At 36.1% G+C, this 19,463-nt stretch overlaps 1 protein-coding gene across 1 annotated transcript in view; it reads right to left on the bottom strand.

The window, feature by feature from the left end:
* The window catches only part of LOC306883783 (AF4/FMR2 family member 2-like), a 237,431-nt gene extending 221,929 nt beyond the window's left edge, over positions 1 to 15,502 (bottom strand). The window contains 1 exon segment of the mRNA XM_079439265.1: positions 15,363 to 15,502. Within this exon segment, the coding sequence (XP_079295391.1) occupies positions 15,363 to 15,415 (53 nt within the window). The 5' untranslated portion in view covers positions 15,416 to 15,502.
* Between the last annotated feature and the right edge of the window lie 3,961 nt (positions 15,503 to 19,463).

The following is a 19,463-nucleotide window of genomic DNA, read 5'->3' as shown; positions in this document are numbered from 1 at the left end:
CACCCTTCCACTCAGAAGCACTAACACTCCCTTATTTATTTAGCAAGAGAAGATACATGGAGATAATGAAGACAAACGTAACAGATGAAACCAAAGGGGGGCCGATTCATGTACAACTGTGTGTTGCAGCAAACACATTCCTTGAGAAATGAGAAATTCAGAAATGAAAAAACAAAAGCTTCTGCAGAAATAGCACCACCTGCTTTGATTGAATGATTCGCGCAGTGAAGGCTTCTGAGGTGTGAGGAAAACACTGCTATTATGGCTGTTATTATGCAACAGTAGACCATAACTCAGCTCCACGCTCCACGAGGGTGTCAGCACGTCAAACCTGTTCATTGCTGTTTATTTATGCATGAATATGCATTGCAATACTACAGCAGCTTCTGACACTCTCCTACCTGAGAATGAAAACGCATGGCACTCAAAGCCCTCACACAGAGGAACAATATGTTTGAAGCTCTTGATGGAATAATACAGTGTTCTATAAACATCTTTGTATAAGACGTGCCGTCTAATCTAAGCGGACTGAAGTAATAGAGCTATTTTGCCACATTCACAGTGATATGAAGAAGTGTGATGTGAAAGATTTTTATAAAGGAGAAAGACAGATAGATGCAATCAATAACGCACAACAAATAGGCTGTGAAGCACTTTGAAGAGTGATTGCTGGGGTGGCACTTTTCTGTATTTGTTTATGACTGAATGAAAGGTGAAAAAAAATGAAAAGATGCTCCTGAATGATTTATTTGGTCGTTTTTATGTTTTAAGGCATAACATATTAATACAAAAGACATAAAGTAATTTCTGTCTAGTCTTCACAATTAATAAAATTAATCATACAAATTAAATAATAATAATATTAATAAGACAAAATAATATTTAACATTTAACAATGTAATTATTATAATAATTAATTAACCAATATTATCAATATTATGACTTAAAACATATAACAATATAATTTTATATCGTAAATAATAATAATAATAATAATAATAATAATAAATAACAACAACAATAACAATTGTTATACAATAACAATAAACATTAACAATAACAATAACAATCCTTGTTTTTACCAGAGGTTGCTGCTACTCTGTCAGCCCTGAAGAGAGCACGTCCATCCATATGCACCACGCTGTTTGGGACATCGTTGCAGAGCCATGTTTCAGTGAAGAACATAACATTACAGTCCATAAGCCATTTCTGTGTGAGGGTCCAGATCTTTAGTTCGTCCATCTTGTTCATCAGAGACCGTACATTGGCAAGGAAGATGCTGGGCAGAGCTGGTCGATGTGGGTTTAGCCTTAGCTTAGCACGCAGCCCTCCACGCTTTCCCCGTCTTTGTTTACGGTCTCGACGCCGACGCCGAGCACTTCCGGTCGGTACGAGTGATCCGCTTGTCCGCGGTGATCTCAGTAGCTCCGGCGGGAGTTCGCTGAAGTCGAAAGGATGATCTAAAACTATGTTGGAACACTGTTTGTTGATGTCCAAAAGTGATTGTTTACTATAGCTGTAGTTCGCATAACTGGATCGCGCGAACACGAGTGAAATAACCAGGTAAATTAACACTATTTTCCAAAATCTGGTAAGACGCTGAGCCTCGCGATGTGTTCGCGCCGCCATCTTGTCTATCAACAAGGGTGGTGGAGTATGCATTTATGTAAATAAATCATGGTGCAAAGACTCTGTCATTGTTGATACCTACTGCTCTGCTGAGCTGGAGTTCCTGATTATCAAGTGCAGGCCATTCTATCTACCACGTGAGTTTACTTGCATTGTTGCTGCTGCAGTTTATGTACCTCCGGACGCTAATGCTAACGTGGCTATGAAAGAACTCTGTGCTGCTATTAGCAAACTACAAACCCTGCACCCGGATGGAGCCTTTATTGTTGCTGGGGACTTCAATCACTGCACTCTTAGATCTGTTCTCCCTAAATTTAATCAAAATGTCTCCTGCACTACAAGAGGACATAAAACATTGGACCACGTTTATACTAATGTGAGTGATGCCTACAAAGTCACACCCCTCCCCCACCTGGGTCAGTCTGATCACCTCTCTTTGTTCCTGCTCCCCAAGTATACCCCGGTCATCAAACGTGTGAAACCTACAACAAGGACTGTTAAAATCTGGCTGGAAGGTGCTGACTCCACTCTTCAACATCAATTCCAGCTCACAGAATGGAGTGAGTTTGCTGCCCAGGCCACCACAAACTCTCAGATTAACATTGACACTTACACCAACTCTGTCATGGAGCACATCAACAGCTGTGTGAGCAGAGTGACTACACACAAAAAAATAAAAATCTTCCCCAATCAGAAGCCCTGGATGAACAGAGAGGTTCGCCTCCTGCTCAAAGCAAGAGATGCAGCCTTCAGGTCTGGAGACCAGGAGGCTTACAGCTCAGCCAGAGCCAACCTGAGGAAGGGTATCTGCCAGGCCAAACTCACACACAAACAGAAGATTGAAGAACACTTCAATTCTTCAGACCCCCGGCGTATGTGGCAAGGCATACAATCTATCACGGATTACAAACCACCTAACTCTGTGCCCCCCTCCAGCTCTGCCTCCCTCCCAAACGAGCTCAACCACTTTTATGCTCGTTTTGATCAAAACAATAAGGAGATCTCACTCAAAGCTGAGCATCAACCCAGTGAACTGCCTCTCACTCTCTCCACATCAGACGTTTACTCCACTTTGCGTAAGGTGAATGCACGGAAGGCAGCTGGCCCTGACGGAATACCTGGTCGTGTGCTTAAAGCCTGTGCGGAGCAGCTAGCTGAGGTCTTCACGGACATTTTCAATCTGTCCCTGGCCCAAACAACTGTCCCCACTATCTTCAAAACCTCCACCATCGTACCAGTACCGAAACATTCCACTGCCTCGGTCCCTAACGACTTCCGTCCTGTTGCACTCACCCCCATCATTGCCAAGTGTTTTGAGAAACTGGTTGCATCCCACCTAAAATCCTGTCTCCCTGCTACACTGGACCCATTCCAATTTGCCTATCGCCACAATAGGTCAACAGAGGACGCCATCTCAACAGCGCTTCACTCTGCCCTCACCCACCTGGACAGTCAAAACACACATGTGAGAATGCTGTTCATGGACTTCAGTTCTGCATTTAATACAGTAATCCCCTCCAAGCTGATCTCCAAACTCAGCCAGCTTGGAATCAGCACACCCATCTGTAATTGGATTCTAGATTTTCTGACTAACAGACCTCAGTCCGTCAAGTTAGATAACCTCTCCTCCTCCATCATCACCCTGAACACCGGCGTGCCACAGGGCTGCGTACTGAGCCCTCTCCTGTACTCCCTCTTCACCCATGACTGTGTTCCTGTTTATGGCTCCAACACCATAATCAAATTTGCAGATGACACCACGGTGGTAGGTCTGATCAAGGATGACGATGAATCAGCCTACAGGGATGAGGTGCAGCACCTGGCTGTGTGGTGTGCCACCAACAATCTACAGCTAAACACCCAGAAGACAAAGGAGATCATTGTGGACTTCAGGCGGACTAGGAGTCATGCACACACACCCATCTACATCAACGGAGCTGAAGTGGAGCGTGTGTCGAGTTTCAAGTTCCTTGGCATCCACATCTCTGATGACCTCACCTGGTCCCATAACACCTCTACTCTGGTCAAAAAGGCACAGCAGCGCCTTTACTTCTTAAGGAGCCTTAAGAAAGTTCACCTGAATCCCAGGATCCTTGTGGAATTCTACCGCTGTACCATTGAGAGCATACTCACGAACTGCATCTCAGTATGGTACAGCAATTGCTCCGCATCTGACCGCAAAGCACTCCAGCGGGTGGTGAAAACTGCTCAACGGATCACCGGCACCCAGTTAACTTCCATTGAGAACATTTATTATAAGCGCTGTCTGGGCAGGGCAAGAAACATCATCAAGGATGCCTCTCACCCTAACCATGGACTTTTCACCCTCCTTCCATCCGGCAGGCGTTACAGGTGCCTACGCTCTCGCACTAGTAGGCTCAGGAAGAGCTTCTTCCCCGAGGCTGTGACACTTCTGAACGCCACACCACCAATCTAACCTGCACCTGCTTATTAATGCACTGGTCACAGTACCTTAAACACATGCATTTGCACTACTCATATTTTGCACAGACTGCACATCGTTCAAGTCATTACACTATAATCTGTTTAAAGTTGTTACTGTACAAGCACAGTAAACTATTTCTATAAAATATTGCACTACTGCTATTTTGCATAGAATACATTGTTCTATCAATACTTTGCACACTCATCCAGCTGTATTTATTTATTACCACTGTTCTCACGTTTCTGCTGTTCATAATGTGTATATATAATCTGTAATCTATATAATCTACATTGCTCTGTTCATAATGTACATACAATCCCTACATTGCATTCCTATTTTATATTCTGTATATACTCTGCTCAATACTGTATATAGCAATTCCACTGTATATTCTGTAAATCATATCTTCACTTACTCTGCACTTATATGTATATAAAACACTATATTCTTGCACTTCTGGTTAGATGCTAACTGCATTTCATTAGCTCTGTACTTGTACTCTGCATAAATGACAATAAAGTTGAATCTAATCTAATCTAATCTAATCTAATTATTATAATAATTATTATTATTATAGTTTTAAGCCATAAAATATGTTTCAAAAGACATATATACATTCCTATCTATCTGGCCCATCCGATGAATAATAATAATAATAATAATAATAATAATAATAATGATAATGATAATAATATTAATAACAATGATAATGATAATGATAATAATAATGATAATAATAATAATAATAATAATGATAATGATAATGATAATAATAATAATAATAATAATGATAATAATAAGACAAAATAATATTTAACATTTAACAATGTAATTATTATAATAATTAATTAACCAATATTATCAATATTATGACATAAAACATATAACAATATAATTTTATATCGTAAATAATAATAATAATAATAATAATAATAATAATAATAATAATAAATAACAACAACAATAACAATTATTATTATTATTATTATTATTATTATTATTATTATTATTATTATTATAGTTTTAAGCCATAAAATATGTTTTCAAAAGACGTATATACATTCCTATCTATCTGGCCCATCCGATGAATAATAATAATAATAATAATAATAATAATAATAATAATAATGATAATGATAATAATAATAATAATAATAATAATAATAATAATAATAATAATAATAAGACTAAATAATATTTAACATTTAACAATGTAATTATTATAATAATTAATTAACCAATATTATCAATATTATGACATAAAACATATAACAATATAATTTTATATCGTAAATAATAATAATAATAATAATAATAATAATAATAATAATAATGATAATGATAATAATAATAATGATAATAATAATAAGACTAAATAATATTTAACATTTAACAATGTAATTATTATAATAATTAATTAACCAATATTATCAATATTATGACATAAAACATATAACAATATAATTTTATATCGTAAATAATAATAATAATAATAATAATAATAATAAATAACAACAACAATAACAATTATTATAATTATTATTATTATTATAGTTTTAAGCCATAAAATATGTTTTCAAAAGACGTATATACATTCCTATCTATCTGGCCCATCCGATGAATAATAATAATAATAATAATGATAATAATAATAATAATAATGATAATAATAATAATAATAACAATAATTGCTGTTGTTGTCATTGCTGTTATATTATTATTATTATTATAATAATAAAATTATATTGTTTTAGGAAATAAAAGTTCAAATAGCATTTATATATTCCTATATATTTTGATATTTTGTCCAACCAATCAGTCAGTCAATCAATCAAATAAATAATTAAATAAATTGTAAGAAAACATTTCTCTACAAAAAATTAAGCAGATGCCTTTGAATAATAAGGCTTTTAAGGTCATGCAAAGCATTAATTCAGTCAAGTGTCTTTTTGACCAGTGGAGTCTACTTTCCCTTATCACCTTCATAACAAAATGCCCAGCTCAAGCTAGCATCAAATTGTAAACGCACTGCTCTCTAGAACTTTCTCCCCTCCGGTGAGATCAGTCTCCATGCATCTGTGGCCCTTTTGTTACTCACGGCTCTTAACAGCTCTATGAGTTTCTCACAGGGAGATAGTCTTCCATTTAAAGCATTTTGGCTTCAATTCATTTTCTTATCTCAGCTTTTCTCTCCTCCTCCGATAAAGATGTGTGTTCCTTTCCGATCTTTATCAAACAATAAAAGCCAGGGGGACTTTCAGAGCACTGGAGCAGCTAGAATGACAACACTCTTAGTAGATTTTTCAGCCACTTTTAGCTCCATGTGAATGAGCCTCGTTTAATGGGACAAATTAGCATGTGCTGTGAAAATAGGCGGACAGTTGGACGTGAATGACGGAGCTCCGTGTGATTGGGATATTTGGCAGGCGCGTCTGCTCTTTAGCGCTTCTGCAGTTCCCAGTAAACAAGGTGAGATTCCATTTTTACACGCTGAAATAAACGCTGGCCGCTGTTTGCTCAGTCCTGACGCTTCACAATGTGAACGTCAACACACAGTCATATCTGGACACCAACACACAAATGCTCATGCCTCCCTCTCTCACAGAGACATCACGGAAAATCAATCAATCAAACAATTCTTATTTTGTATTTATTTATAAAGGTAAATAATCATTACTTTATACATTACATTGGCATGTTTCAAAAGAAAAAAATGTGGCAAAATTTATTCTGTAACACTATAACACCACTATAACCACCCCCCCCCCCTCACACACACACACACAGTTTTTGGTTTAGGTATGTTAGTACATCAAGCTTAACTAAATGAAAATGAGAAATAGCTGATTCTTGCATATGGATACGTCTCAGGAATCAGATTTTTTGTGTATTTGGTACTGAGCAGGTATATTTTCTGAATAATATTCAGCCATCTTTGTCACAGTGCTTTGACAAAATGCCCACACATAAAACAATGCTCCAAGAATAGATTATGAAACTGTAAAACACAAATGTGACCCTGGACCACAAAGCCAGACTAGTCTTAAGTAGTGCGTATATTTGTAGCAGTAGCCAAAAACACATTGTATAGGTCAAAATTATTGATTTTTCTTGCATGCCAAAAATTATTAGGACATTAAATAAAGATTTTGTTCCATGAAGATATTTAGTAAATTTCCTACTGTAAATTTTTGATTAATACTATGCATTGCTAAGAACTTCATTTAGACAACTTTAAAGGCAATTTTCTCAATATTTTGATTTTTACTTTTTTTTTTGCACCCTCAGATTCCAGATATTCAAATAGTTGCATCTCGGCCAAAATATTGGAGGAGCGTCTCGCTGCAGCCCACAAGATCCAGGGGGTGTGGTTGGCGAGCCCTACTTGAAATATTGCCCTATCCTAACAAACCATACATCAGTGGAAAGCTTATTTATTCAGCTTTCCGATGATGTATAAATCTCAATTTCTAAAAATTGACCCTTATGATTGGTTTTGTGGTCCAGGGTCACATATAAAGTTTAGTATTCAGCACATAACTCTGTCTCTGTCCCGAGAGAGAGTCATATACGGTTCCCCACGCTGCTCGACTGTCAGGAATTCAGCTTTGTTTCCTCCCAAAATGCATGAACTCGAGCAATAAGCAATACACGTGTCTCTCGCTTTCTGAAACAAGAAACATCTGAATATTGTTCATTCGAGACATTCATTAATATTAGGCCTCTAAAAAGAATGTGCAATTTCCTTCGGCTTACACCAAGCCAACAGCAAAAGGTCAGTCTAAAAGACAAACTGATTCATCTCTCAGAAAGAAATGAGATTGAAAAAAGCACTCTACAGATGCCTGCGTGGCTGTATTGAATCATCAAATTTGTCATAGAGTGCTTTCAGTGGAAGCAGTGACCTTTGAGGTAGTGGAGTAAATTTATTCGTGGCATAAAGGTAAGCTGGAAGCTTGAAGCATGAAGCTTGATTAACCTGAAGATCTTTAGATGGAAACCAGCCAATTAGACGGCAACGGAAGTCTGCCGACAAATAAGAAAGGTATTGATTGACGGATCTGCCATCGCTGTTTCATTGCACACATATCTGTTTGCTTGACTCATTTGATGTGAGCAGGGCAACTTTGATGTTTCTTATTAAATACTGAAAGCAGTCCAGAAGAAGTCGTGCCCAAACATCCATGACCAGCAGCACAATTCTGTTATAGCTTTGATGGCATGTTCAAAAGTTTATTTCATTTGATCAAAATTGACTGTAAAGACCAATTAAAATGTATATAAAAAAATCACTTTTATTTAATAAATGCTGCTGTTTTGAATTCACCAAAGAATCATGAAAAAATAAAAATCACAGTTTGAACAAAAATATTTAGCAGCACAACTGTTTTCAATGTTGATAATAATCAGAAATGTTGATCATGTGACACTGAAGACTGGAGTAATGGTGCTGAAAATACAGCTTTGATCACAGAAATAAATTGCATTTTACAACACATTCACACAGAAAACAGTTCATATTTAATTGTAATAATATTATTGTTTTTATTGTAATAAAAAACTTAAAAAATTTATGAAACAAGTTGAATAATATTTTAAATATCAAAAATATGTATGATTTATGTATCTGAATTGCATATAAAATTTCAATTTGCTACAGTTTTAACAAACCAATAAACTTAATTAATGAAAAAAATATATATATAATAATAAAGGAGTTGTTTTCACAATTTTGAACATGCTTTATGACAAATATGCAACACATTAAGTTTGTTAGTTAATGTTTAAACTGTGAAATTCAAATGGATTGATATTTTATATGCAATTCAAATACCTGTATCTTGAATTTAGGTCTAAATATGTTTTGAGTGTATCCAAAGTAATTTGTCCAATTAAATTATTATTTTTAAATACCAAACCCATCACTTTGGCTGTAGAAAGTCCTTGATTGATTGCACTCATAAAGTATCATAAAAATGCACCACTCACACATTTACCAGCAACCCTTTAAATTGTTATATTAATAAACCACTATTTATGTAACCTTGCTTTGTTCATCAACAACTAAATTAGTCTTTGGCATACAGCCTTGGCCAAAATCATATTCCGTTCATGTTTTGTTTGCGTTTTTATGCACCATTGATGTTTGAGTCAAAACAGTCTTGGCATGTACATTGATGCTGTCTAAACGAAATGGTCAAGGCTAATTGAAGCAGATATTTAAGCATTTGAATTCACAGGGCCATTAGCACAGCCCTTACTGGGTCTATTGTAATTAGTGCTCAGCTAATAACTTCTCTAGAGCCGGACAGCCGTCTAGAGACGCTGCTGAGAGACCTTAAGAAGAGCTGTGCTGGAGGAGTTTCCTCTTTCAACATCGCTTCTCGTGCCATTTCAACTGTTCTGTGTTACGCTGACTGGCATCGAGATCCAGGATCACTGTGAATCAAGGTAATCAGGTAAATTAGCACCTGCTGGTTCATCTGTGCACTCAGTTTAGTTAGAAATGGGTTATGTGATACTGATTTCAACTGGGTGAACAATAAAAACAAAGTACTGACTTGAAATCACCCAGAACACGCAAGCAATGGCATAGCAAATGGCTAACAACAATCAGAAAACAGGAAAACTACCACTCAATCAATCAATTAATCAATTATTCAAATAACTAAATAAATATGAAAAAATATATTCATCAATTTAAGCTTATTTCCTATAGCCTTGGTCATGTCAGCAGTAATCAAAGTAATTTTAGAAGTGAACATATCTATTATTATTATTTATTATTATTATTGGTATTTTTGTTTTTATTATTAATCTAATTAATTGATTTTTAGGGCTGCACAATTTGGGTGGGGGGGGGGGGGGGGGGGGGGTTGTTGAATTGTGATTTTTTTTTTATTTATGTATGTATTTATTTATTAAGGACCAGTTTTGCTGTGCTTGTTTGTAGATCATAGAATCATTAATAATTAATAATAATAATAATAATCACTGCATATTCACTGTAAATTAAAACTGGTTATTTAAGAAAAAATATATTTAAAAAAATATATATTTTTTATTTTACAGTACAACTGTAAGATTTAAATACTAATATTAATTCCTGTCTTCATTTCTTACTTTTCTAATTATAAACCACTTAGCTTTCATTCTGGCAGAACACTGCCTGGAGCATGTATTCATTTTAATTCAGTCGCAGCCTTTGGGATTTGATAATGGTACTAAGCCATATATATCATAGGTTTATTTTGGATTATTTGTGCAGCCCTAAATTTAATAATGATTATAAATAGTTATTTTTACTTATTTATTATTCATTTTCTTCAGAATATTCTGCATAGGGACATTTAAGAAAAATGTAAATTGGCTTAGACTGGTTTGCTGTCTTCATCTCCTTTGAACAAAGAACAAAATACTGCAATTAAAGTCATATTTGTGTTCATAAATCTTTAGCCGATGGACTACTCAAATACACAGTTCTACCGACCGCCGTCCCTTCAGAGGAACTTTTTAATTGTGTGCCGAACCCGAGGGCAGAAGGGTGGCAACCCATCACTTTTTGTCTCTCCCACATAACCTGACCAGAGTGCCAACCTTGCTGCTTTATCATGCCACAGCATTTGGCTTTCTTTTTGCAGGTGGCAAAATGAGACCGCGGGCACTGTGCTTGGCAGCCTGCTCTCACAAACAGCATGCCAACTGCCGAGCCTCCTTGCTTGTGCGGCCGCCGCAGAGATGTGCCGGGCACAGCCTGGCTTGGCTGCCTTTTCAAGCCGGGCACAAATGAGATTGGCACAGAGCGCGGCTCCTCGAGCGAGCCGTGTGATATATAGTCCCCAGCTGTGGTCAAGGTGGAAGCGGGAAGGCGAGGGAAGCTGGGAAATGTGGTAGATCTGTGCCATGACCACGGAGAATGTTCAATCCCTGTGACTAAACAGCATGGGAGTAAAGAGAAACGGCACACAATGTGCCACAAAGTGGACACGACACACACACACACACACAATAAACCAAGAGAAAGTGTTGTTTCACAGCATAACAGAACATTTTGTTTGTCACACTCTAAAGTGCCCTACTTTCAGAACTTCACTAAATAAATGCTTCATTATGGAAGAGAGAACTTGGTTTGGCAATATGCATTTTCTTTTAGTTTGCTACCATTTATTTTCTCATAGTTTGTATTGTATTTCACTGATTTCGAGCACTTAGCCAACATTTAGGAAGGGTTCATTGCCTCATTAAATGCAAATAAATGCAATTTAAATAATCATTTGAAACCACATATCTACAAAGTATTGTCTAGATTACTCAGGATCATATTTGTGTGTGTGTGTGTGTGTGTGTGTGTTTGCTACAAATCAATCTTAAGTGAGCTAACAAACAAATATGCTACATTTACATGTAATTCTACTAAGTAAAACTGTCAGAAACTTGCAGCTATTAATATATCTCAATATTTCATCTATTTACTAAATTTCTGTAATTTTTCTGCTTGGAGACCCGTTTCAGACTGTGTTTTGTAGTTTCAGTCTTATGTGCGCTTTTTATTTACTTTGTTTTTATTTAATTATTTATTTTATTTTTATTTATTTATTTTGAATTGAATTTTATTGTTTTGTTTTTTTAATTTTCATTCAATTTTCACTGACAGACGTCTAGGTGCATCCTAATTTGCATAATTATACACTATATTCTATGCCATCGTGTAGTATAAATATTGTCTGCAGTGTGTTCACACTGAAAATTTTCAAAAGAAGTAGTGCACGTTAGGGTGTACTCACACTAGGCGTTTTGAACCGTGCCCGAGTGCATTTAACCCCCAAAGCCCGGTTAGTTTGATGGAATTAAATTCAGGCAGAGTTCATTTAGCCAGCCCTGGTCCGGTTGGAAGAGGTGGGCTAGGGCGTGATTCGGTTGGGCTTGGGCACGGTACGCATGTAGTGTGAGCGCTAACCACGCCGGAGCACGGAACAAATACTATTTTGTGCGCGCTACTGACATCATAACGACCACAAACATATACTATTACAACTACTTCACTACAGTTTTCAATTCATTTAATTCAATGAAGTATATTTACGTTTATAATGAGTCTGGTTCTCATCTTATTGATAAACTGGGATTGTAGTCTGCGATTTAAAGCTGCTAATAATTTCATTAACGTCAGCTGCCTCCGTAATAATTCTCTGATACTTACAAGTCAAGGCACGGCATGAATTACAAATTTATTAGGCAGAATATTAGCGAAAGTAGGTTTCTCTGTTATCTCGCACATGACGTAAGCATGCTCCAGCCTGGAAAGTTGTTCAATGTGAACAGCTGGTAAAAATACATACATACATACACACATACTTAAAAATATATATCTATGATTTTTGGAATATTCATACTAACAATGCAAAAGTATTGCCTGTGATTTCCATATACAAAACAAATGCTAAAATTCTGCTAACTTCTCATTCGGCTTTGCACATTTTAACACCAGGATATAAAAATGAGTTATTGGGACAGAAATCCCTGCTGAGAAAGGGCAAGTAACAGGAAAAAAGGCACAACTGAGTCATTGAATAATCCCTCCTGGTCCTGCTCTCGGGGCGGCCATAAAGCCCCGCCAAATGAAAAGAAAGTCACAATAAATGACTGCACCTAATTACGAGGTCCTCTATTACCACTAAAGGTGCAAACGTATAAAATATAGGCATATAAAGTCTAATTAACCATAGCTCCGGTTCTCTAATCTAAACGCATTAGTTATGACAAATACTTAACTCACACGCTCATAATGCAAAATGATTTACCAAATGAAAAGTAGCACCACACACAGAGCGAGAGGAGCAATTACTTTCGCAAAATAATCGAAAAACACACTTCAAAGCCATTTGACTCTGTTAAAGTGAAGAGCCAACATAATTGTGGCAGCCATTCATGTCACGGCTGTGTCAGCATGGAAAAGCATGTCCCAATCCCCACCGCCTCAGTGCCTCCCGTGCTTAACCTTTGTGTACAAATAAGGCACTGCTCTCCATTGAGCTCATTTTGCACCTCACTGAATTTTGCACCACCTAATCTGACTTGATTACATCCAACTCGTGTCGAAGCCCAAACCCGACATACGGGGAGATCAGATTCAAATCAATATGATTGCTGAAGTACAGCCCTGGGCCATCAGAGAAGCATGGCAACTATTAAACACAAAGACAATGAATTATGAGTGCATTATTATTGTACGCTTGCTTCTGAAACATTGATTTATCGCTACACAACACAGAATGATCATTCATCTAAGTATTTAGCCGAATCTACATTTCAAATGCCTTTTTGGTTGGTTGACGAGATAGTATTAAAAATAGCAATACTGCCTTTAAAACCCAGACCAAGCAAACTTATCACACAAAAATGGCTTTTTAAATACCCTCATAAATATTCACAGGCTTAATGGGTAGCTCAGGGTTATGAATGTGGCAACAACAGACAAAATTGCCACCACCGCAGAAGTAATAAGCAACTAGGCCATAGCTGTTCCTAAGAGAGAACAGTTTTAATATCAGCACGGCGCATAGAAAAATAACCTTTAACCTTAAGTTTCGCTATTTCTGTTTATAATGACTATATATGGAAAATAAAGACATCATGTTTTTCAGACAACAGACGGTTTAAGTCAACAAGCCAACATGCCATCACTGAAGGGTATTCAAAAAAGGGTATTCATATTTTATACAGCAAGTCCCTAGACAAAATACTGGCATATTATAACACATATTATAACACTTGAGAGTCGGTCTCATGGATGATTAGATTCTCGGTTAAAATTTTCAAGAGAGAGAGATGTAACCAAAATGTGTGCTAGTCCTTTTTTAAATAACTACAATTATCATTTTCCTATAAAAATAAATAAATTAGTGGCAAAATCATATGCTCAAGAATATTAAAACCGTATTCTATAAACCACATTTCTGCTTATAACAGCTCAACAATGTTCTGTCATGTGCAGGACGGTGAGGATAAAAACAAAAGAAAGAGGATCAAATCGGAGGAAGGAAGCAACTAAGACTCAGCTCAACAAAGGAAAAAGACGCGTGTCATCCAGGACAATAGCAACTAACCCGAACCAACGCATTCATGTTCATGTGAATTTGTCAATATAGGCCAAATGATAAATGCTCAAATATTTGGAGAGGTTTCACAGTTATTGTTCATTTTCTCTGTGATATTGCTTTTGTATGGATTCATATCATATACACTCCACGGATTCCTGTGCTCTGCCACATGGTGGGGATGTAGAGAGTGTTCAAAATCAGCAAAGATCTAAAACAGAGGATTATGCTGAAATCATATTGTAGTGGAGGATAAAAGTGCATAAATATAAATAACACATAACTCTAACCAGCAGGGGGCGCAATAGCCCAATGCCCTCATTAACAATGCCGATCAATAACCTAAACTAATATGAAATATTTATGTTTGCATGATAAAGTAATGGCTAAAAACAAACAAATCTAAATAGCAATTAGTAGTAGAGGTTTATAACAAAACTTACACTTTTGCACTAATTAATGCATATAGCAAGGGATTGCTTTATAAATGCAAACATCTCCAAATTCAACACAATATATAACTGTGTCCATGTACTTTAATCAACTGAATTTTAGATGATGCATCACAATATATTTAACTGATCTGTAATTACATGTTAATTACATTTATATTACGCATTACTTACAATGTAATTAACCAAACATGAAGACTAATATACAGTGTGACTAGCTGACTCATATATGACTTTTGATTCATTATAATCGACTCAAACAATAATCTACGATCAGTTAAATTCATTTTAAAGTAGCAGGAAGAATTGGCACAAGCTGCTCTTTGTTTCTTTTATGTAGTTTCAACCTATAATTTAATGCATCAACATGCAATTCATCAAAACAGCGATTCTGTAATTAAAGTTTGTCCCAATCATCTTTTACAAATGCATCTATATAAACAGAAGAGCAGTCACATCACCAGAGACAGCAGAAGTCAGCACTACGAACCCTACCAAGACAGCATTTCTGGACATCACAGGCGCTTTGCGAATGCGCGGTCGGAGCGCGTCTACCATGCCCCAAAAAACGATGTGAAGGTAGGTTGCTCGCTGGGGTTTGAGACACAGCCGCTATCATGCGTCATAATGGGGTTCATTCGTATTTCGGAATGGGACCACTCCAGATCGGAGCGCATGACAAAGACATTTCATTCAGTAAAACGAATGAGCATAAACACATAAAGCCCGCAGACGTACCACTGTTGCTCTAGCTCCCAGTCCCTGAAGAAGTCAAACTCGAATAGGTCCATGGTCGGTGTGATTCAGTGAGGTGCCGGTGGCCGCATATGCAGGAACGGTGTCTGTCTCCCTCACTGACGCGCGGCGCAGCTCGTACTGCCGCTGCCTCTCTCTCCGCTCAGCGACACGCAGCCCTGCGGAAGGCGGAGTCAGGGCTCGCTGGAGGCGGTCACTCGTTCTGTGAAGACCGGCGCAGCACTTTGAACCAGAGCAGCTCCACCTGCGTCCAGCACACACCACCTGTGAACACACACAGTCGAGAGGCTTTAATAATGCAATTTAAAACCAATTCATTCAACAAAATTGTTTTAGCAACGTTTTTGTTTCTATTTAGCCAGTCAAAACAGAATATATATATATATATATATATATATATATATATATATATATATATATATATATAGTTTTTTGTGTGTGTGTTGTCCAGTAGTTATAAACAGCTTGTTCTGAGCCTGTATTTTGTTCTTAATTAAAATAAATAAATAAATAAAATAAAATAAGGAAGTGTTATGTAATATTGTTTAAGACTAATCATAATACTTGTAACACATTGTTAAAATTGTTGACCAAAATGTAATGTGATTAATGTAGTAATATTGAAATAAACATTTTAGAAACAAACAAACAAATATAAACAAAACAAATAGGCAACACTTTATTTTAAGGTGGTCTTGTTGCACATATGACATGTACTTACTATTATAATAACAATAAATGATGCATAATTACATGCAAGTAACCCTAAACCAAACAGTAATCCTAACCCTAATCATATAGCAAGTACATGTAGATTATTACAGTTTTCTCGATTGCTCAAATACATTCCTTGAAATTATGCCTCTTTTTTTGCAAAACTCAAAAACACAAATCCATAACTTGTAACTCAATTCCCCAAACTTCCTATAGTCAGGTCCACTCCACTGCTGGCTCCCTTTGGTCAAGCTGGAACACATGCTCTCTTAGACCATCAAGGAAAGCAAGGAGGAGCATAGTGTTGGCATGGTGGTGGAGTACCCCTCGTTGGCTGATAGCCGCACACATACCCAGCAAAAAATATATATTTTCAAATACATTTGAAAAAATTGCCAAAAATATATATTTAAAAAAATATATTAATGTAAATATATTTTCTACCCATATATATAAATATATTTTTAAAAGCATTTTAAAACATTATTTTGACGTCTGTATAGTTCAGTCTAAATACATTTAGACATATATTTTGGAATATGATGGTAGAAAGTAAATCTATTTACTATTTCAAACATCTATTTTGTTGAGCTTTACTGTTAGCAACATATATTTCACTTTTTTTGCCATATGGACTTCACTCCTCTTCCTCCTCTTTCTCTCCGTACTCCTCCTCCACCTCCTAGTCTTCATCTTTTTAAATGTCTTCCTCCACTCCCTTCTCTGGTGTCCTCGAACTCTTCTTTCAGGTCTCTCTGGATACATTGTTTCAAACCTGAATGAGCTGACTTTGGCCCTTTTATCATCGAAGGCTCTGATTGGTGTGTGATCAATTTTGACTCCTAGTGTTTCCACTTGGGTACGTGTGTGCTAAGTGAGCTCAAACTGTGCTGACTTGAGTGAACAATGTTGAATACTAGTGCTTTCTAAATGACCACATCTTGTAAGCACTGAGAAATGTAGGGATTTGTGTGTAGACAGTTCACCAAATCTGACTCATGTGTCAAAGCAGGGGAATAGTGTTTTATAGTTTAGGGAATATAGGTGTGCTTTTAAAAAAAAAAAAAAAATGGTGTTATAGTTTTGAAATTTTAGTTCAAAAGCTTGGTTGGAGTGTTTTAGCAATCGAGAAAAACTGTAATATTACTCAGTACTTAAATGTATAATTACACTGTAACAAGGACACCTTAAAATAAAGTATAACCAACCAATATAAAAAGTGCATAAATAAATAAATATGCACTGCTTTGACTTTTTACTAATTTTTAAAATTGCAATAATATCTTATTATTGTTATGTTAATAAGCAAAATAAATAAAATGAAATGAAATGCATGATTGAATAATGTCTGAACAATGTGTACAAATGTCTTCAAAATAAAAAAACAAAACAGGTCCATAATAAAATTATTATTATTAATAAAATACAATTATTATCATCATCATCATCATGCATTTAACAATATTATTAGGTAAATTGTATACATTATTCATTAGTATTATATTATTACAATCTAATTATATGAATATTATACATGTATATTAATTTAGAATCATTCATAATTAAGGAATTCTCAAATTGGGTAGCTACAAAATTTTAAGTAACTTTCATGGTCAACCTATTGTTTGTTTGTCTACAAATTATCCAGCATAATGGCCTTATTATAAAGTTATATAAAGGTTCACAGTGCTTCTAAGACATAATCAATAACCAATCAGATTATAAAAGTTCAGATTTAAATTTTTTGTTGGTATCAGTATAATGTCATATCAGCATTTCATTCAAACACAGATAGCTGTTGATTGTTGATACTGCAGCTGTAACCAGAGCCCTGGAGTTGCAGCGGTAAGCATGTGCACCTCTGAAGGCAGCAGTATAAGAGAAATGTGAACACAGCCGCTTGGCAAATATATTCATATCCCTGATAACACAATAGAAACATTTCACAGAAGAATACGCTGTCAGCCTCTCTGCATTATTCCTCCATACAAATGTTCAGCACGAGTAATAAAGCGCATGTTTTCCCGAAAACAAGCCACGAGACAGACCCACATATGTTTGTTGTTGACATTATGATGATTTGGCGAGAGCCATATGGTGATCATATTTCACGTGGCACATTGCCACAACAAATTCCACTTTTTGCATACTTTGCCCCGGGATGCCCTCTAGAAATTCATCGCAGAGCCGTCGAACTGATATTAATCTTACCTTGAAATAACACAGTGGGAGAGGAGAAATAAATTTCTAAGGCAGAATGGCTTTCCGGATGTTATACGAATGAATGCTTTGCTGATGGATTTCACAATGGTCAGGCAACACAGAGAAGATGCCACTGTGTCTAACAATAGCTCACACTGATACAATACAGTTTATGCCCTTACCATCCGCTCTTTACTAGCAGTGCCATAAAAGTGGAAAAGATGAGTCAGGCTAGCTCTCCCCTTTGCTCATTGCAAATAAAAATAATATTTATTTTGTGTCAAAAAGCTGAGTAAACCTGATGGTGCATTCAGCCTCTATTTTTGTCAATAATTTACTTCAATAAATTCCCTTTATGAGGTCGTCTCTTCTGAACTCAATAACATTTTCATATTAACCTGCATATAAGAGATCCTTAGAGTAACAACTCTGAAGCTTACCGTAGCAGAACAAGAAGTGCAATAGGGCAGTTTGAGAGGCTATTTCAGGATCTAGGCTAGTGTGTGAGCGAACAGGTTGAAGCTTTTCAGGTGAAATGTCTTTTGAGCAAGAACGGATTACACTGGCTCTCTTTGGAGGCTCCCTCATCACAATTCTGAGATGAAATGTTCAAATAACAAGACATTTTATTGAAAAAAAAAGAGGGCTAATGTCACAATTATGCGATATAAAGCCGCAAAGTTGCAGCTACGAGAATGAACACGCCATAGTATTGCTGCAAAAGAGATAACAGTGTGCCAGGACTGGTGTACTCTATTAAAAGCTCCAAAAAGGTGTTTAGAGAGCACAGTCAGTGTTGAGAAACATACATTGTTAAAGATACATTGTTTTTGAACAGATTCTTTGATGAATGGAAAGTTGGAAAGATAAATGAAAAAAGCAATGGATGAACGTTAGAAAAAAAGACATTTATTTTAAAGAGAAATCTTTGGTAACAACATAAATTGGCATTACTTTTACTCTACTGTCAATTTAATGCATCCTTGCTTAATAAAAGTATTCATTTCTTTCCTTACAAAATAAAAACTAATAATAATAACTGAATTGAAAACAATAAAAAAGTACTTAATGGACATGAAGTTACTTGGACTTACAGTACTAGAACACAGTCTGTGCGTGACGTCACCCATTTAACAATTTCAGCAAGTTTTTGCATTTTCAGTCCCC

The sequence above is a fragment of the Barbus barbus genome, assembly GCF_936440315.1.
Source record: "Barbus barbus genome assembly, chromosome: 17".
Classification (NCBI taxonomy): domain Eukaryota; kingdom Metazoa; phylum Chordata; class Actinopteri; order Cypriniformes; family Cyprinidae; genus Barbus; species Barbus barbus.
The sequence above is the reverse complement of the archived record's forward strand: the minus strand, read 5'-3'. Positions and strand labels throughout refer to the sequence as shown.